Genomic DNA, 18,220 nt, shown 5'->3' with positions numbered 1-18,220 from the left:
AGGGACTCTGTCCAGCAATGGAACAAGTATGCCAGCCATGTGGCAATGAAAATCACTACAAGATGTGCAAGGTGCCTAGATAAAAGACATATCGGAATGGGAAAACCAGAAGGCCCGACATTATGCGAGAGCAGTGAGGCTTAAGTGACTGGCCCTCCAATTCTTCCAGATCTCGCTCCACGAAACACATAACATACAAATCAGGCTTGTCCTCCTAGAAGGAAACAAACTGAATTTCATTTTCACCACCACCAAGAGACAGAGATGAATACCTATTAATGGTGGGCCTTACTCGGGTTACATCTGTGCTGCAGAGTATGCAAAAATGAAAGCCTCAACCTAAATTAAGATGCATCAACATCAAAGTGTACACATGGATGGAAAAAGACCCAACCCATGACATGCCTAGGAGAATTAAAGACCAACCCCACCTACCAGTGGAAGCCAACATTCACGTCACTGATAGAGCCATATCCGCTGACTGTCGTCTATACACAGCAGAACAACTGAAGATGGTTGCCATAATCTACATGGTCAAGGACAAGCCACCATTGTAGACAAATATCCCAGCCTTGTTATGGGACTAAGAAAGATGGCACATATCCAAGTATACCTACACATACACGAGAATGCCAAACCACTAGTGCAGCAAGATCAGAAAATACCATTTCACCTTTAGAAGGTTGTAGACTCTGTTTTGCAAGAAGTATTCAAATATCATTGAGGAACCATAAGGACCAGCCCTATTAGTATCCCCATTAACAGTGGCATCAAAGCATAACTCTGTCAGGAATGTATATATTAAACTGCTAAACACAGCCATCGAATGAGAGCGTGACGCTGGGATCACACCAATGAACATGCAAGGGCAGCCCCACTTATCAGGGTGGAGGAGCCTCTCCCCCTGCTGCCAGTGCAGCAAAAGTGAAAAGTAAAACGAATTACCGTTTTATTTTTCTCTGCTGCCAGCCGCAGAAGTATTTGGGGGTAGGACATTGTTGCTGACTGGCAGCAGGGGAGTGGTGCTCACTCCACCAGTTTACACTGCGCAGTTCACCTTGGCCGGCTGTCTTCCGACGGACAGCCTGACATGTGCAGTGTAAACCTCTCCGCCTAGATGTCTCAGACAGCTGGGTGGAGAGCAGGTACAGGCCTCCTGTGTCTGCGGGAGTGTCGAGGCAGCTCGCTCCAGCCAATCCTGGCGCTGCACTCAAGCTGCTCATCTGCTCGAACCCGATGTCTTTGCGGGAGCGGTCCTGAAATGGTGCTGGCATTAGGGGAATGTGGATACATTTATTTCAAGCCTCTGAATAAATAAACCACAGTGCACATGATGTATCAAGGCATGCCAATGTAGAGTTTAGAGCATTGCCACTGTCCAGCTGGGAGTGGGTTAAGGCTTTTTTTTTTATCTGAAGACGGTTTTGGGAAGGAATGTTTTCACTTTTTTCGGTAGAGACAGCTGGTCTCATGGGTTTGCTAGCAATTACCAAATTACTTGACTTTAGTAACCCTCTTTCTGGTGGTGGTCTTCAGGCTGGAAACCACCCTGTTGTTGGGAACGTTACTCTGCACAAAGGCTGTGCCTGAAGAACAACCTGGGGAGGTCAGATACATTTTTTTTTAACCAAAACTGATTATAGAAGTAAACAGAAACTCCACATCGCCTTTCTGCTGTCACTGTATAAAAGTGGGAGATATAACAAAAAGATGGCTGGACTACTAGAATTAGCCTCAGCCACTGGCAATTGCTGTGGCTACGATCCAGTCCTTTTTTGTCCTTCCAGTATGCCACTCTAGACTGATACCGGTCATAGGAAATCAATCTTAGTCCTACGCCAATGGGAACAGTCAAGCCCGACCGTATACCAGGTCACCTCCAGACAGAAACACCAGATCTGTTTTGACATACTCCGGCTTCATAAGTGTAGATTTAGCTCTAGTACTGTGGCACAGTGATCACGACGCCCAAATCTTGGCATACCAATCACACTTAGGGCATCTACTACAACAAAAACAAAGTGATGGATGGAATGGTTGAATTAATCTCAGCTATTGGCAATTGCTCGAGGACACATCCCAGTCTATCTTTTTTCACCCAGTATGCTGCTCTAGACTGAGATTAGTCATATGCAAATCAGTCTTGAGCCTACTCCAATAGGAACAGTCCAGCCCAAACTGTCAAACCAGGTCCCCCCTAAACAGGAATGCGCAACCCCAGGTCAGTTTCTACCTACTTAGGTCTCATCGTACAGCTTGAGTTCTGTGCCACAGGGAGCACGGGACCCATTTCTGCCTGTGTTCTGGTTCAGAAGAATCTGAGGTCGCATGGTGGTAAAAAAAATGGACTGGGATGCAGTCCCAAGAAATTAGCAGTGGCTGAGAATAATTCAAGCATTCCATCATCACTTTTTTGTATTTTTCACTGCGACGCCATAAGCGAGACAGGTGTGCCCAGGCATGGAATCTCGTACTCAATGTGCCTCTGGAATCAATAACCCCACTGAAAAGGCCCAAAAAGGCACAAACATGTCTTGAGTTTTTGTCTTTCTTTACAGAGAGGACCTGGCTTGGCAGTTCGGGCTGGACTATTTCTACTGGCACAGGCCCAAGTTTGATTTGGATATGAATAGTTCTAATCTGAGTTCACATGATGGGCAAAAGAAAAGATGGACTGGGATACAGCCTCCGAGTAATTAGAAAAAGCTGAGAATAATACAAGCATTCCATCCATCACTTTTCTGTATTATGCTTTGTATAAAAGTATGAGCCACTGACCCAATTGTGGTTCCAGTACAAAGTTCTCTTTGACCACAGAAGGGAGTGCTCCACAGAGTACCCAGAGGACAGACATGCAACCAGACCTGGTGCTAACAGCCAGCTTTCCAGAGGTGAGGTGACTCCACCTGCAGTCTTACTTAGAAGGAAGAAGCTCTCCCCCTGTCCTGAAGCACCAGGAGGCCAACCTCCAAGCTTAGAGAGATAAGAAGCATGCCAACCCTGCATGAGATGGAACTGTCCAGTGCGAGCCAGAAGCAGCTGACCCCGGAGCTTGAGCTTCGATCCATCCAGGAAGGAGGGAGATCTGCAAGCTTCAGGGACCAGAGTGCAGTCTTTCTTAACTAGGGTTCAATACCACTGTGACATCACAAACTTAAGCAGAGCAGGCTGTGCCGCTGTGACATCGTGAAGTTGTACCTGAGTGGACTGGCCGCTACAGCATCGTGAAGTTGTGCCTGAGCCACTAACTCAGTAATGTGAGCCATGGTGGGGTCAGGTTAACGGAATAAGAAGACTTCAAGCTAGCCTATGACCCATGATGATGCGACCCACATCCCAACTCACCGAAAGCCCAGAAGCGAGCTTGCAACCACCACGAGGGTGGTAACCTCTGCTTCTGTTTTCCTGACCTGAGTGCTGATGCACCAACAGACAGCGTGTCTCCGCCCAGAAGAGGAAGAGACAGCCAAACACGCTGCTAGTCCCTGCCACCCCTAAAAAGCAGATAAAACTCCACATGTGTGAGGTAAGGGCAATTAGGACTAATAGGAGCCCAAACCTTTGCGAGAGTGAGGAGATGAGGAAAGGGTGGATCTTTCACTCCCATGTACAGTTTCCTGCTCTTGTCAAGCACTTGTTTTTATGACCTGTGATGTGTACTGTTGAATATTCTGCATTTGAGTCCTTTTTTTAACAAAGATGAGTTGGATACACAGTTATTGTGGTACTGTGTGATTGTTGAGTTCTAAGCTGAAGCACCCCCAAACTACCTCCCAGAGAAGCCTGTCACTGCTTGACATCACCATCACATAGTGAAATGCTGAAAGGGTTGTACTTGGCCTAGTTTACAGAGCCATAGTAGGATTCACCCTGGAAAATCAGGGGGAAACGACTCCAGTAGCCCCAGCTTGTCCCATGGACCCTTGAATGGGATCTGACAGCATGTATCTCCAACCTTCGATGATGAGTAGCCATCACCGCCATAACTTTGATAAATGCCTGAGGATCTCAAGTGAGACAGAAAGCCAGCTCAACAAACTGGAAGTGTTTTCCGAACCCACCTTGAACCACAGGTAGCGTCTGTTGGGACTGCAGGATGGACATATGAAATGTGCGTCCTGCAGAGCATTTGGAGATGATTCAGACTGCGAGTCATACACAGTGAAAATGTTCTTTCCTTCAAAATATTAAAAAAAGAGGGATTGTCTTAGTAAATGTAATAAGAGTTAAATTATTGCAAATGTGCCCTATGAGCATCACATGAAGCCTACTATGATGGGTAGAAAAGGAACATGTACCGCCAGACACCAAATTCCTCTTCCTCAACGAGCCTAGCAACATTTAGAAAACGTGTCGTCGGGCACCCTCCCATACGACTACAAACTGAAAACTGGTTGCAGCTCATTTGAGTTTGAAGGTTAGAAGTATGTTGGAGATATGCTATGAGTAACTCTTGCTTCATACAAAATATATAGTGAGAAGGATGTACTCTAAAATTACTGTACGTTATTAGAAAAGATGATAGTGTCCAATTCTAATTTGTTGCCATTTTAAAAATGTTTATGATTGTCTTAGTTATGTCAGTAGTAGACTATTATAATAGGTGAAGATGAAAGTCTGACTCCTCAGGATGACTAAGTAGTAACAACTTGTTTTTTTACTTTCAGTGCAATAATCCCAAAACCAAAGAGCCCAAGCTGAAGGCCGCTGCACGGATTGTTCCTGAGTGGGTAGAGTACGATTCTGAAATACGGCAGTTCTTAAAACGGGTGGACGATCAGAAGAAAAATCTAACCCAACCTTCTCCGCCAACAGGCAAGAAAACTATTGCATTTCTGCTGCTTTTGTGCAGTTATGTTTTAATAATTATTGTGATTTTTGCAGACGGGAGTAAACAGAAATTTAAAATACCACGCACTTTGAACCAAAGCTCTTATGGCACCAAGCAAGCGAAGCAAATCATTGCGACCCTCCCCAGAAGAGCTCTGTTGTCTCTTCCATCCAAGAATCTATCTATTCATCCTTCCATCTACCTACTGATATCCACTGCATTCTGTCATCCATTCATTCTTTCATCCATGATTTAGTCTTTCCCCATTCAATAGAATGGTGAAAGACCACCCTTCCATATCCAAATCTATCGCTCAAACCTATCCATCCATTCATACTTCCACTCTTTCAGTCATCAATCCCTCCAGCCACCATTTTGTCCTCCATCTACCTTTCCAGCCATCCTTTCGCTCATCTATCCACTCTTCCATCCTCTCTTTGACTTATTCATCAATCTTTTCACTCAGCCAACCTCCCTTCCACTCATTTACCCATCCATCCACCCATTCATCCATTCACCCATCAATCCATCCATCAACCATCCATTTCACTCATCTACCCATTCTTTCACTCATCCATCCTTATACTCATCCTTTCAATCATCCATCCAGCTACCCTTTCACTCACATATCCAACCATCCATTCTTTCAATCAAAACTCCACCCACTCTTTCACATTAATTATGAGCCTTTGTTTGCTGAGTTACCCTTTCACGTATACATCCATTTATCATTTCACTTACACACCCTTTCCATCCATTTATCTACCTTTTCACTTACTTATCCACCCACATTTTCACCTCTTAGTCTGCTGAGCTACAGACAGAAGAGGTCCATCAAAAACTCCACCCCACTATAGCTGCTAAAGCTGGGGTCTCCCAACGGCCCTGAGAGCAAGGCATTTTTGCATAAATCATCTGTAACAATCTGAAAATGAAATGATTATGAATAACCATGTACATGGTTATGCTGTTTATGTACAGGCTATTTATATTGTATTGTAAGCAGTGTTGACTGTGGTAGCTGTTGTTGATTCTTTTTCTGCTTGTTGAAATTAAATGTGGCAAAAAATGTGGCAGTGTAAACGAGAGGGATGCTTAATTTAGGGAAAAATGAATATGAGGGAAATATATTAGGGAGTGCAAAAATGGTGTAATTTGCTTTCATGTAATTACACAAAATTTGGGCAAAATTGCACAAATTGTGAATTCATCATTGTATGCTATATTTTAGTGTGCAGTGCATCTTTCTGTCAAATTTTGGCGCACAGACACATTTAAACAAAAGCAATTCGACCAACAGTAGTCTGTGATCTGTAGTTCCCATGCGTTTGTGGTAATTTTTTTCCGCAAATGGTGCATCCACTGTAGATTTTTACCACGAATTGCACATAATTACACAAAGTAGCATAAAGTAATTTCAGGAATTTCACGTAACAAACGTAATGTGAAATTCCAGAAATTACTTGAGCGTTGTTAGACCTGGCATCGTTGGCGTGGGTCTCCCTTCCTCTCTACTCTACCTCTCTTTTATATTGGCTGGATTTAGATGTTCTGGGCGCCGCGCCATTGCTACTCAGTGCCAAAGCGCAAATGCTCCCTGTATATAAATGACTGTATGAATAAGGATAACTATAATACCTACATCGGTGTAGCCTGTTTCCATAGTGTGTTGCCTTCCATTTCACTGTCGCTACTGCGAAACGATCCATTCTCATAGGCCAGGATGGGCCGGTTAAAGATTGCTTTCTATCATCCTGTCGGGCCCTAGGAACCTGATAGGACCCTAGAGTTTGATATGTATATGCTCAGGATATTGAGGGGCACCTTTTAGTAAGGACCGTTTATATATTGCATGTGTTTAAATACCTTTCCTGAAAACGTGGTAGTTTCTTGCCTAAGCTTTACTGTAGGCTGTTGTGCGTATGTGTATTGGCCGTCTGGTTTTGGAGCAGCAGGGCCAGCTGGGTCAGACCTGGTTGGAGAGAGAGAGCGGTATTCAGAGCATAGGGAGGGGTGACGCTTTGATCCGAGCAGGGCCGTGCCTGGCAAGGTGAATGATGGCTCCACCTCCCACTGGGTGTCTGATAGCAGACTCCCTCAGTCTGAAAGGGCAGGATGTCGCCTCGTAAACCAAGTGCTCCCCGACCCCACCGAACTGGTTCTGACCGGAGTCAGTGATTTGCAACATTAGAGAACAAAGACTTTTTTAGGTATAAAATGCTACGCTGGAACTTTGGCCAAGTGTGTTCCTTCTGGATGTCAAGACGAACCTCTTTCCAAGTGAACAGAGGAAAGGACTTTGCAACTTTCATCAAGCTTGCCGAAGAAACTACCAGAGGGCCTAAATTGAGAGCGCCTCCTGCAGAAGTCTCAGGGACATTAAACTTCACCCCGTCCGCCGTCGGAATTCCTGTGCGAGGAGTTCTGCTTGCAGGTGAGGCCTCCGTCGAGTAATCCGGAGCCTCTAGTTCTACTGTGAGGACCGCGGACTGGGCGCTTCTGAACTTTTGCTAGACCTGTGCGGGCCACTGCCACTAAGAGAGAGCTGCCGCCGCTGAGAGCCCGCCTGAATCGGAATTGAGACTTTCTAAACTTTCGCTGAACCTGTGCGGGCCGCTGCAGCTACTGGAGAGCTGCCGCCGCTGAGAGCCCGCCTAAAACTGTTCCTTCAAACCTCTCTCTGGATCCGTGTGGGCCACTGCAGCTAAGAGAGAGTTTCCGCCGCTGAGAGCCCGCCTGAATCTGGACCTTCCCCTGAATCTGCGTGGACAGTTGCAGTCAAGAGAGCGCTGTGGCTACTGAGAGTTCACCGTGGTGCCCGCCTGGTCAAGACCCTAAATTGTCCCGTGGGCCGCCGCAGCTAAGAGAGAGCTGCTGCCGTTGAGTGCCCACACCCTTTGCTACGGTGCACCATCATGATCTGTCCCGTGGGCCGCCGCAGCCAAGAGAGAGCTGCTGCTGCTGAGTGCCCGCACCCTTTGCTACTGTGTACCATTGTGATTTGTCCCGTGGGCCGCTGCAGCCAAGAGAGAGCCATAGCTGCTGAGTGCCCACACCCGTTGCTACTGTGCATCTTCGTGATTTGTCCAGTGGGTTGACTCAGCCAAGAGAGAGCTGTAGCCGCTGAGTGCCCACCCCTTGTGCTATTTTTCATCCTCGTAATTTGCGGGCTTCCGCAGCTAAGAGAGTGCTGTGCCGCTGAGCGCCCGCACCATTGACAACTTTGCATCCTTGGGATTTGTTCTGTGGGCCGCCGTAGCTAAGAGAGAGCTGTGGCCGCTGAGCGCCCAGACCATTGACAACTTTGCATCCTTGGGATATTTTCTGTGGGCCGCTGCAGCTAAGAGAGAGCTGCTGCCGCTGTGAGCCCACCACGGAGCTGCATGACGAGAGTTATCGCCACCACCAGCCCGGGCCACCGCAGCCGCGCGCTGCAACCACGGAGCGCCCGCCTGCCCCTGAGTGCCCGAACCACTGTGAGTGCACGCTGTGGGCCTCAGCCTCCAAGACCTGTGGTCGCTGGGAGTCAACCTGTCACCGTTTCCGCTTCTTCTAGAAGCTGCATGCTGTAGTCCCTTCCAACGACCAGTACCTGGTGCACAACGGATCGGGTAGGCCCATCAGTCCATGTCCCGCTTTGGGTGAATACGTTGTTGTCTCTTTTAGTCCCTACGGGTTGACGTGAATTGTAGTTGTTGAAACACTTTGAGAGTCTTTGAGTTAAACTGTTGGATAAAGATATTATTTTTCTATATCTACCTGAGTTTTGTCCTTTTGTGGTGTCATTACTCCCTTATTGTACGTGGCCATAAACGCTTCACACACCGCCTCTGAGATAGGCCTAACTGATCGTGCTACGTTACCACAGGGTTGGGCAGGGGTAATCAAAGGGTTTAGCCCACTTGCCCTGACTTACGAAGAAGGGTCCCTATTTGGACATTGGCGCCAGCCATGGCCAACTAGAGACCCCCATTTCTAACATTGGCAGTCAGCGGTGAGGATCAGGACTTGCTTTTATGATCCACGTTCAATAATTGGTAAACACCACTGGTGAGTGTAGACCAAGCGCAGCCACAAACATTTTTTTTTATTGTTTGGTTGGTTGTCTTAGTAGTGACTTGTTGATAGCAGCCATGAGTACTGCTAGTAGAGGAAGGCCAACTTCCAATGCTTCGGAGGATCTCACCTTTGAGGAGGAAAGATTAGATACCTATACTGCCAGACAGCTGAAGTCATTTTTTAAGCAATTCGCAGTCCCTGTGATAGGCCTCTCTAGGAAAGAGGAGTACCAGAAGGCGCTAAAGGCCTGGTGGGAAGCGAGAGAGTCCACCGGGGATGAGGAAGAGAATGCTGGAGGGCAGCCGGATGGTGCAGTAGAGGGGGGTGTGGATAGAACAACCTCCAATCCAGGTACTAGTGTATCCCAAAGGAGCCTGACCCCAGAAGAGCTGGAGGACAGGGAGAGAGATAGGAGGCATTGTTTGGAGATGGCTAAATCGAAAGGTCAGAAGGACCTTGAGAGTAAGAAGTTAGACATTGAGAAGAATCGATTGTCAATTGAACTTGAGAAAATGAAAATGGAGCATGAGAGAATGTTGAGGGAGATAGAGATCAGGGCGAGGAGTGTCCCGGTCTCCCCCTCTGGTGGAAGCATGCCTTTAGTAACTCCTGAGTGTAGAGTTTATATTCTTAAAGATGTCATTAAGGATTTTGACAAGAGTGAGGATATTGGGCAATGGTTTGCCGCATATGAGATAGCAATGGTGTCCCACCGGGTCCCTGAGAAGGATTGGGGAGCGGGGTTGTGCGGACGCTTTGTGAGTGATGGTAGGGATACCCTGTTGGACCTGCCTGAGGAGAGCAGGATTGTGTATGCCCATATGAAGGAAGCTTTGATGACCCATTATGGTTTGACCCCAGAAATGTACAGGCAGAGGTTTAGGACCTGTAAGAAGTTAGAGGGTACCACATGGGTTGAGTCTTATTTCTGCAGAGCAATGGATCGCTGGGTGAAAAGTAGCAAAGTGGAAATTTTGAGCAGTTATACGATTTGTTTGCGTGGGAGCATTTTTCTAGTAACTGTTTTCCAGAGCTACGCTAGCACTTGATTGATAGCAAGCTGACTAACCCTAGGAAGCTTTCTGAGGAGGCGGACCGCTGGGTGAGCACCCGGGTCCGCAACAGTTTTATGGGAGACTTCGCCAAAGGTGGGTAGGGTCCCCAGCAGAGAAGTGGGGGGGACAAGGGTAAGGTGAGGGAGTTCCAGAAAGGGTCCCAAAGTAATTCCCCAGGGAACCAAGCAGTGGTGTCCCAGCCTCCACCTGAGAAGAAGCCGGCGTCCCCGACAGGTAGGCCTATTCAGAGGGGACCGCTTACTTGTTTCAAGTGTGGTCAAGTGGGCCACCGGTATTATGATCCCCAGTGTCCCAGAGGGACCCTCATGCACCCCCTTGTGTACCATCCCACCAGATTGCCAGTGTAGCCCCATGGGAGGGAGGAGATGGAGGTCCAAGGTGGGTGGGATCCCATAGAGTTAACCCTTGTCTCGCTAGGAGACTTTGAGAAGGTCTCTAACCCCACACTGCCCAATAACACTAAGAAGTACCGGCAGTGGGTGGCCATCAATGGCCATAAGGTGGAGGCCCTCAGGGACACAGGAGCTAGTGTGACTGCTGTCAGCTCCAGGTTGGTGTCCAAAGAGCAGATTGTCCCCCATGTGTTCTGTCCCGTAGTATCAGCAGACAACTCAGAAAGCCAGTGTGAGGTGGCTCAGGTTCCCTTTGAGTTGGGGGGGGGGGGGTCTCAGGAACTCTTCAAGTGGCTGTGAGGCCCGCTATGCCTGTAGACTGTCTGTTGGGCAATGATCTAGAGAACTCCCCGTGGGCTACAGTGGCGAGAAAGTCTCTTTTGGAAATGTTGGGCCTACCTGAGTGGGCGTGTGCAACCACTCGGTCCATGGCAGCTCAGAAGGGTGTTCAAGAGGGCCTGGAGCCTGACATTATGGCCCAGGCCCCTGCCTTAAAGAGAAGGGGTAGGGGGCGCAGGAAACCAGCCCCCGCGGTTCCCACGGTCCCGGAGGGAGCAGACCCTGAGGGGGATGCCCTGGAACCTACAGGGGAACAAGTGGCTGAACTGAGGGACCTACCAGAGCTGACCCATTGGCAGCAGGAAGGGGGGCCCTTCAGGGAGGAATTTTGCGAGCAACAAAGAACCTGCCCTTCTCTTGAGGGGGTGCGGCGACAGGCCGCCGCCCAAGCAGCAGTTGATCAGACAGGGTCACATTGGATCTATTGGAAGAATGACCTCCTTTACAGCGAGCCTAAGGTTGCTGAGCCTGGGTCAGCCCGTGTGCTGGTGGTACCCCAGCGCTTCAGGACCTTCCTACTAGGGTTGGCTCATGATGTACCATTGGCCAGACATCTGGGGCAGACCAAGACCTTTAAGAGGCTGGTCACCCACTTCTATTGGCCCCAGATGCACAGGAGCTCAGATGCTCACTGCAGACCATGTGAGACTTGCCAGGCAAGTGGGAAGTGTGGGGGAAAGATTAAGGCCCCCCTACAGCCCTTCACTGTTGTGAGTACCCAATTCTAGAGAGTGGGCATTGATATTGTGGGGCCTCTGGATCCCAAGACAGCCAGGGGCAACAGGTTCATCCTGGTCTTTGTGCACCATGCCACCCGGTACCCCGAGGCCATCCCGCTCAGGACAGTGATGGCCTCTGGGCTGGGATGGGCACTGATGGGGATTTTCTCCCGCATGGGATTCCCCAGGGAGGTGGTGTCCGATAGGGGAACTAATTTCATCTCCAAGTACATGAAGTCTCTGTGGGAGGAGTGTGGGGTAACGTATAAGTTCACCACTCCTTACCACCCCCAGGGTAATGGGCTGGTTGAGAGATTCAAACAGACCCTTAAGGGCATGATTATGGGCCTAGAGGAGCCCATGAGGTATAAGTGGGATGACCTCTTGCCATGCCTGTTGTTTGCTTACCGTGAGGTGCCACAGACGTCCTTAGGGTTCAGTCCCTTGGAGCTACTCTATGGTCAGCCGGTAAGCGGGCCTCTGAGTCTGGTCAAGGAAGGCTAGGAGCAATCTCCCAGGAAACCTCCCCAGGATGTGTTTAATTACATGCTGGCTGTCAGAAACCTGACTCGGTGTTTCAGGAAACTTGCTGAGGCAAACCTGGAAGCCAGCCAGGAAGAGATGAAACGCTGGCACGATAAGAATGCCACTCTGATCGAGTTTCAGCCTGGACAAAAGGTTTGGGTCATGGCCCCAGTGGAGCCCTGTGTGCTCCAGGATAGGTGGACCGGCGCCTTTGAAGTGGTGGAGTGCAAAAGTCCTGTTACCTACATGGTGGACTTGCAGTCTCCCAGGAACCCCTTGCGGGTCCTACATGTTAACCGCCTGAAGCCCCACTTTGAGAGGTCTATAGTGGGCATGCTTCTGGTCACAGATGCTGGGATGGAGGAGGAGAGCGAGCCCCTTCCTGACCTCCTGTGTGTCGGGGAACGAGATAGGTCAGTGGAAGGTGTGGTCCTCTCCCCCACACTGACTCCTGAGCAGCAGGGTGATTGTCGCCAACTGTTGGGGCAATTCAGTGATCTGTTCTCCCTGGTGCCTAGTGTCACTGATTGGTGTGTCCATGACGTGGACGCCGGAGACAGTCCCCCCATTAAACATAAAGCTTACCGAGTGACTGACCGGGTAAGGGCCTACATTAAGGACGAGGTAACCAAAATGTTTGCCCTTGGGGTGATTGAGTCCTCTAGCAGCCCGTGGTCCAGCCCAGTGGTCCTGGTCCCGAAAGCTGCTGCACCTTGTGCCACCCAAGAACTTCGGTTCTGTGTGGACTACCGGGGCTTCAATTCAGTCACGAAGACTGACAGCCACCCCATCCCCAGAGCTGATGAGCTCGTAGATCGGTTGGGGGCTGCCAAATACCTCAGCACATTTGATTTGACGTCTGGGTACTGGCAGATCACCCTGACCGAGGGAGCAAAGGAGAGGTCAGCATTCTCCACACCCGGTGGGCATTACCAGTTCCGGGTGATGCCCTTTAGAATGAAGAATGCCCCTGCCACCTTTCAGAGGTTGGTCAACAGGGTGTTGGTTCGGCTGGAAGATTTCAGTGCCGCCTACCTGGATGACATTGCGGTGTTTAGCTCCTCTTGGGAGGACCACCTGCGCCACCTCTGGGAGGTATTGATGGCTCTGCTGAAGGCAGGCCTCACAATCAAAGCCAATAAGTGCCAGATTGGGCAGGGTTCTGTAGTATATTTGGGGCACCAGGTGGGGAGTGGCCTGGTGGCAGCCCTACAGCCCAAAATTGAAACTATCCTGGCGTGGGAACCCCCCAAGACTTAGACGTAGGTGAGGGCCTTCTTGGGACTCACAGGGTACTACCGGAGGTTTGTCAAGGGATATGGCAACATTGTTGCACCCTTGACTGAGCTGACTTCTAAGAAGCAGCCCAAGAAGGGTAACTGGACTGACACCTGTCAGAAAGATTTTGATGCCCTGAAGACTGCCATGTGCACCGCACCCGTGCTTCAGGCGCCCGACTTTTCAAAGGAATTTGTTGTCCAGACGGGCGCCTCAGAGCATGGTATAGGGGCTATTCTCTCACAGATCAATGAGGAGGGACTGGACCTGCAGTACTTGAAAATTCATTCTCAGGGTAATATAACAAAGAACTTGGCAAAGAAGCTGAAATATGAAAAGACATCTTTATTAAAACTCAAATGAGTGAGACTACGTCACACAGAAGCCTTAGCAACTGAATGAGGCAGTCTCCAGAATGGTCTTAGCTCAGACCTTTTATACCATTTATTATGCCCTAGGCATGCAAGGGAGTTGTACCAGTCACATTCCTAAACAAATGAAAAAGCTAGAGAGGCAACAGGTGAATAGCCTTTGGGGTTTTAGCAGGATGGGCAAAACATTATAATTACAGGGTTTCATAAAGGTTACAGTTGACAAAGTTAAAAAAAAAAGACCGGTCAAAACCAACATTCTTCTTTAGACAAGCTGGACAAACCGATAATAAAAATGGTCACCTCCCCATCGTAAATAGACCATAAAAACAGGAACAGAAACAGATAGGGATAGGATAAGGCATGTTTGTGTGTAATAAATATTTACAATGTCCTGTGCTCTGATCCTTAACCCCTTCGGTGCTCATGACGGAACGGTTCCGTCATGAGCGTCGGTTGAGCTGTGCTCATGACGGAACCGTTCCGTCATGAGCCCGCCCGCGCAAGAAACGGTCAGCACCGCGGCGGAATTCGCGCCGCATGGAAGGGGTTAATCTTGATCAGCTAAAGGGCAGGAACTGGCTTGGCAAGGTCGGCCTCAGGCAATAGAGTCAGCTTTCGCCAGGTCATGCAGGAGTCAGCACAAACCCAAGCTAAGGTGTATGTGTCCTAAATACTTGTTCAGCCACAGTCAGGGCCTATGTAAAGGGCAACCACAAAATGGCTGCCATGCACAAAATGGAACCCAAGGGTTCAGAACAAAACCTTCAAATACACAGTGAATCATTGGTGTAACATGACGCAAACACCCTTATTTGCTGAACTCACTGTTTACAGTTTGCTGTTACCAAAATCATAACAGAATCATGACATTTAAAATACAGGTTCAGAATTCACGGAACCACAGACGAACCGGTAGCCTTTTGAGCGTGAGGCATTTGCTGTGGTCTGGGCGCTGAAGAAGTTGAGACCATACCTGTTTGGGACTCACTTCCGGGTTCAGACAGACCACAGGCCCCTTAGATGGTTGATGCAGATGAGGGGTGAGAATCCTAAGTTGTTAAGGTGGTCCATTTCCCTACAGGGTATGGATTTCACGGTGGAACACCGGCCTGGTACAGAGCACACCAATGCTGACGGTCTGTCCAGATTTTTCCGCCTTAGTGATGCGAACCCCCGAGGGGATGGGTAGTTCTCCCCACATTTCCGCTGGAGGGGACGCGTGTTAGACCTGGCATCATTGGCGTGGGTCTCCCTTCCTCTCTACTCTCCCTATCTTTTATATTGGCTGGATTTTGATGTTCTGGGCACCGTGTCACTGCTACTCAGTGCCACAGCGCAAATTCTCCCTGTATATAAATGACTATATGAATGAGGATAACTATAATACCTACATCGGTGTAGCCTGTTTCAATAGTGAGTTACCTTCCATTTCATTGTCGCTACTGCGAAACGATCCATTCTCATAGACCAAGATGGGCCGGTTAAAGATTGCTTTCTATTATCCTGTCGGACCCTAGGAACCGGATAGGACCCTCGAGTTTGATATGTATACGCTCAGGACATTGAGGGGCACCTTTAAGTAAGGACCGTTTATATATTGCATGTGTTGAAATACCTTTCCTGAAAATGTGGTAGTTTCTTGCCTAAGCTTTACTGTAGGCTGTTGCGCGAATGTGTATTGGCCGTCTGGTTTTGGAGCAGCAAGGCCAGCTGGGTCAGACCTGGCTGGAGAGAGAGATCGGTATTCAGAGCATGGGGAGGGGTGACTCTTTGATCCGAGCAGGGCCGTGCCTGGAAGGTGAATGATGGCTCCACCTCCCACTGGGTGTCTGATAGCAGACCCCCTCAGTGTGAAAGGGCAGGATGTCGCCTCATAAACCAAGTGCTCCCCGACACCATCAAACTGGTTCTGACCGGAGTCAGTGATTTGCAACCTTAGAGAACAAAGACTTTTTTAGGTATAAAATGCTGCGCAGGAACTTTGGCCAAGTGTGTTCCTTCTGGATGTCAAGACGAACCTCTGTCCGAGTGAACAGAGGTAAGGAATTTACAACTTTCATCAAGCTTGCCGAAGAAACTACCCGAGGGCCTAAATCGAGAGCGCCTCCTGCAGAAGTCTCAGGGACATTAGACTTCACCCCGTCCGCCGTCGGAATTCCTGTGCGAGGAGTTCTGCTTGCAGGTGAGACCTCCGTCGAGTAATCCGGAGCCTCTAGTTCTACTGTGAGGACCGCGGACTGGGCACTTCTGAACTTTTACTAGACCTGTGCGGGCCGCTGCACCAAAGAGAGAGCTTCCGCTGCTGAGAGCCCGCCTGAATCGGAATTGAGACTTTCTAAACTTTCGCTGAACCTGTGCGGGCCGCTACAGCTAAGGGAGAGCTACCGCCGCTGAGTTCCCGCCTGTCTCTGAACCTTTGAACCTTCTTGCTAAACCTGTTTGGGCCACTGCAGCTAAGAGAGAGCTGCCGCCGCTGAGAGCCCCCCTAATTCTGTTTCTTCAAACCTTTCGCTGGATCCGTGTGGGCAGCTACAGCTAAGAGAGAGTTGCCGCCGCTGAGAGCCCGCCTGAATCGGCACCTTCGGACCTTCCGCTGAATCTGCGTGGACCGCTGCAATCAAAAGAGCGCTGTGGCCGCTGAGCATCCACCGTGGTGCCCGCCTGGTCGAGACCCTAAATTGTCCCATGGGCCGCTGCAGCTAAGAGAGTGCTTCTGCCGGTGAGTACCCACACCCTTTGCTACGGTGCACCATCGTGATCTGTCCCATGGGCCTCCGCAGCCAAGAAAGAGCTGCTGCCGCTGAGTGCCCGCACCCTTTGCTACTGTGCACCATCGTGATTTGTCCCGTGGGTCGCCGCAGCCGAGAGAGAGCTGTAGCCGCTGAATGCCCATCCGTTGTGCTATTTTTCATCCTCGTAATTTGCCCTGCGGGCCGCTGCAGCTAAGAGAGAGCTGTGGCCGCTGAGCGCCCACACCATTGACAACTTTGCATCCTTGGGATTTGTTCTGTGGGCCACCGCAGCTAAGAGAGGGCTGCTGCCGCTGTGAGCCCACCACGGAGCAGCACGACGAGAGTCATCGCCACCACCAGCCCGGGCCGTCGCAGCCGCGCGCTGCAGCCACTGAGCGCCTGCCTGCCCCTAAGTGCCCGAACCACTGTGTCTGCCTGTCACCGCCTCCGCTTCTTCCAGAAGCTGCGTGCTGTAGTCCCTTCCAACGACAGGTACCTGTTGCACAATGGGTCGCGTAGGCCCCGGCCCTGAACTCAATCCGTGTCCCGCTTTGGGTGAATACGTTGTCTCTTTTAGTCCCTACGGGTTTACGTGAATTGTAGTTGTTGAAATGCTTTGAGAGTCTTTGAGTTAAACTGTTGGATAAAGATATTATTTTTCTATATCTACCCGAGTTGTGTCCTTTTGTGGTGTCATTACTGCCTTATTGTACGTGGCCATAAACGCTTCACACACCGCCTCTGAGATAGGCCTAACTGCTCGTGCTATGTTACCACATGGTTGAGCAGGGGTTATCAAAGAGGGTAGCCCACTTGCCCTGACTTAGGAAGAAAGGTCCCTATTTGGACATTGGCGCCAGCCATGGCCAACTAGAGACCCCCATTTCTAACAAGCGTAATTTAAATTTCGCCCAGGCCTAATTTATATTACATTTCTTTTGTGGCATTAGAGGATCTGATGTACAAATGTATCTTGAGACCCCACCCTGCACCCCTCACTTGAGAGCGAATTATTCACATACTTGTACTCCAAAAGTGCTCAAGTTCAGACCAACAGGGATGAAGTCTGAATACATTTAGGGTACTCACGTGGTCTTAAAATGTCGAAAATGTTTCTTCTTCCTCTTTTGGCAACCAATGTGCAAAATGTCTTTGAATGCTTTTGGAATTCCACTCAAACATACAGATATCCCTTCAATGGATATGCAGGAATAAAGAATGTATCTGAAAGAAACACGTTAGTTAGATTCCTCACCTTAGAATATCCCCAAGCGTCAGGCTGGATCCGGAAAGATTTTTGTAGCAATACCCCTTGCGCGTCGCTAGGCGTCGTCTGCAGCTCCGCGTCCGGCGTCGTGCGCCGGAATGACGTCGTCGGAGTACTTCGACGCCGCCCTCGCGCGCGGACGTCAGTTCTTCTTTTTTCCGCGCCAGTAAGCGCCGATCCGGGAAGAGCTTACCCCTAGTCATTTTTTGACTAACTTTTTGACTCTGGTGCCGGTAGGATGCCTGGTTTTAAAGCCTGTGACGCCTGTCATCGCCTGATGTCGGTGACAGATCACCATCGCCGGTGCCTTTACTGCCTGGGGGCCGACCACGACGCGGAGTCGTGCCCCGACTGTCAGGCCTTGACATCGAAAGCTAGGCGGGAGCGGTCCCGTAAGCTTCTCGAGCTTCGGCACTCGGCTCCGCGCCACTCTCGGTCCCGGTTCAGGAGGAGGTCCAAGGAACGATCGCAGAGCCGCAGCCATCGTCATCGCTCGTCGGGGTCTTCGGGTAAGTCGAAGCACTCCAAGAAGTCCAAGAGACGACATCGCTCTTCAGGCTCCCCTCGTCGGTCGCGCGACTTGGCCGAGGGTCAGGGTGGTCCCACCCCGCGGCTCCGTCGGGGCCGC

At 49.8% G+C, this 18,220-nt stretch overlaps 1 protein-coding gene across 2 annotated transcripts in view; it reads left to right on the top strand.

The window, feature by feature from the left end:
- The window catches only part of UGGT2 (UDP-glucose glycoprotein glucosyltransferase 2), a 1,472,699-nt gene that overhangs the window by 1,408,653 nt on the left and 45,826 nt on the right, over positions 1-18,220 (top strand). For both annotated transcript variants that reach the window (XM_085622547.1, XM_085622546.1), the window contains one exon: positions 4,668-4,815. In XM_085622547.1, the coding sequence (XP_085478673.1) occupies positions 4,668-4,815 (148 nt within the window). The remainder of the gene's footprint in view (positions 1-4,667; positions 4,816-18,220) is intronic.

This window comes from Triturus cristatus, chromosome 8 (genome assembly GCF_964204655.1).
Source record: "Triturus cristatus chromosome 8, aTriCri1.1, whole genome shotgun sequence".
NCBI classification, from domain to species: Eukaryota; Metazoa; Chordata; class Amphibia; order Caudata; family Salamandridae; genus Triturus; species Triturus cristatus.
The sequence above is the reverse complement of the archived record's forward strand: the minus strand, read 5'-3'. Positions and strand labels throughout refer to the sequence as shown.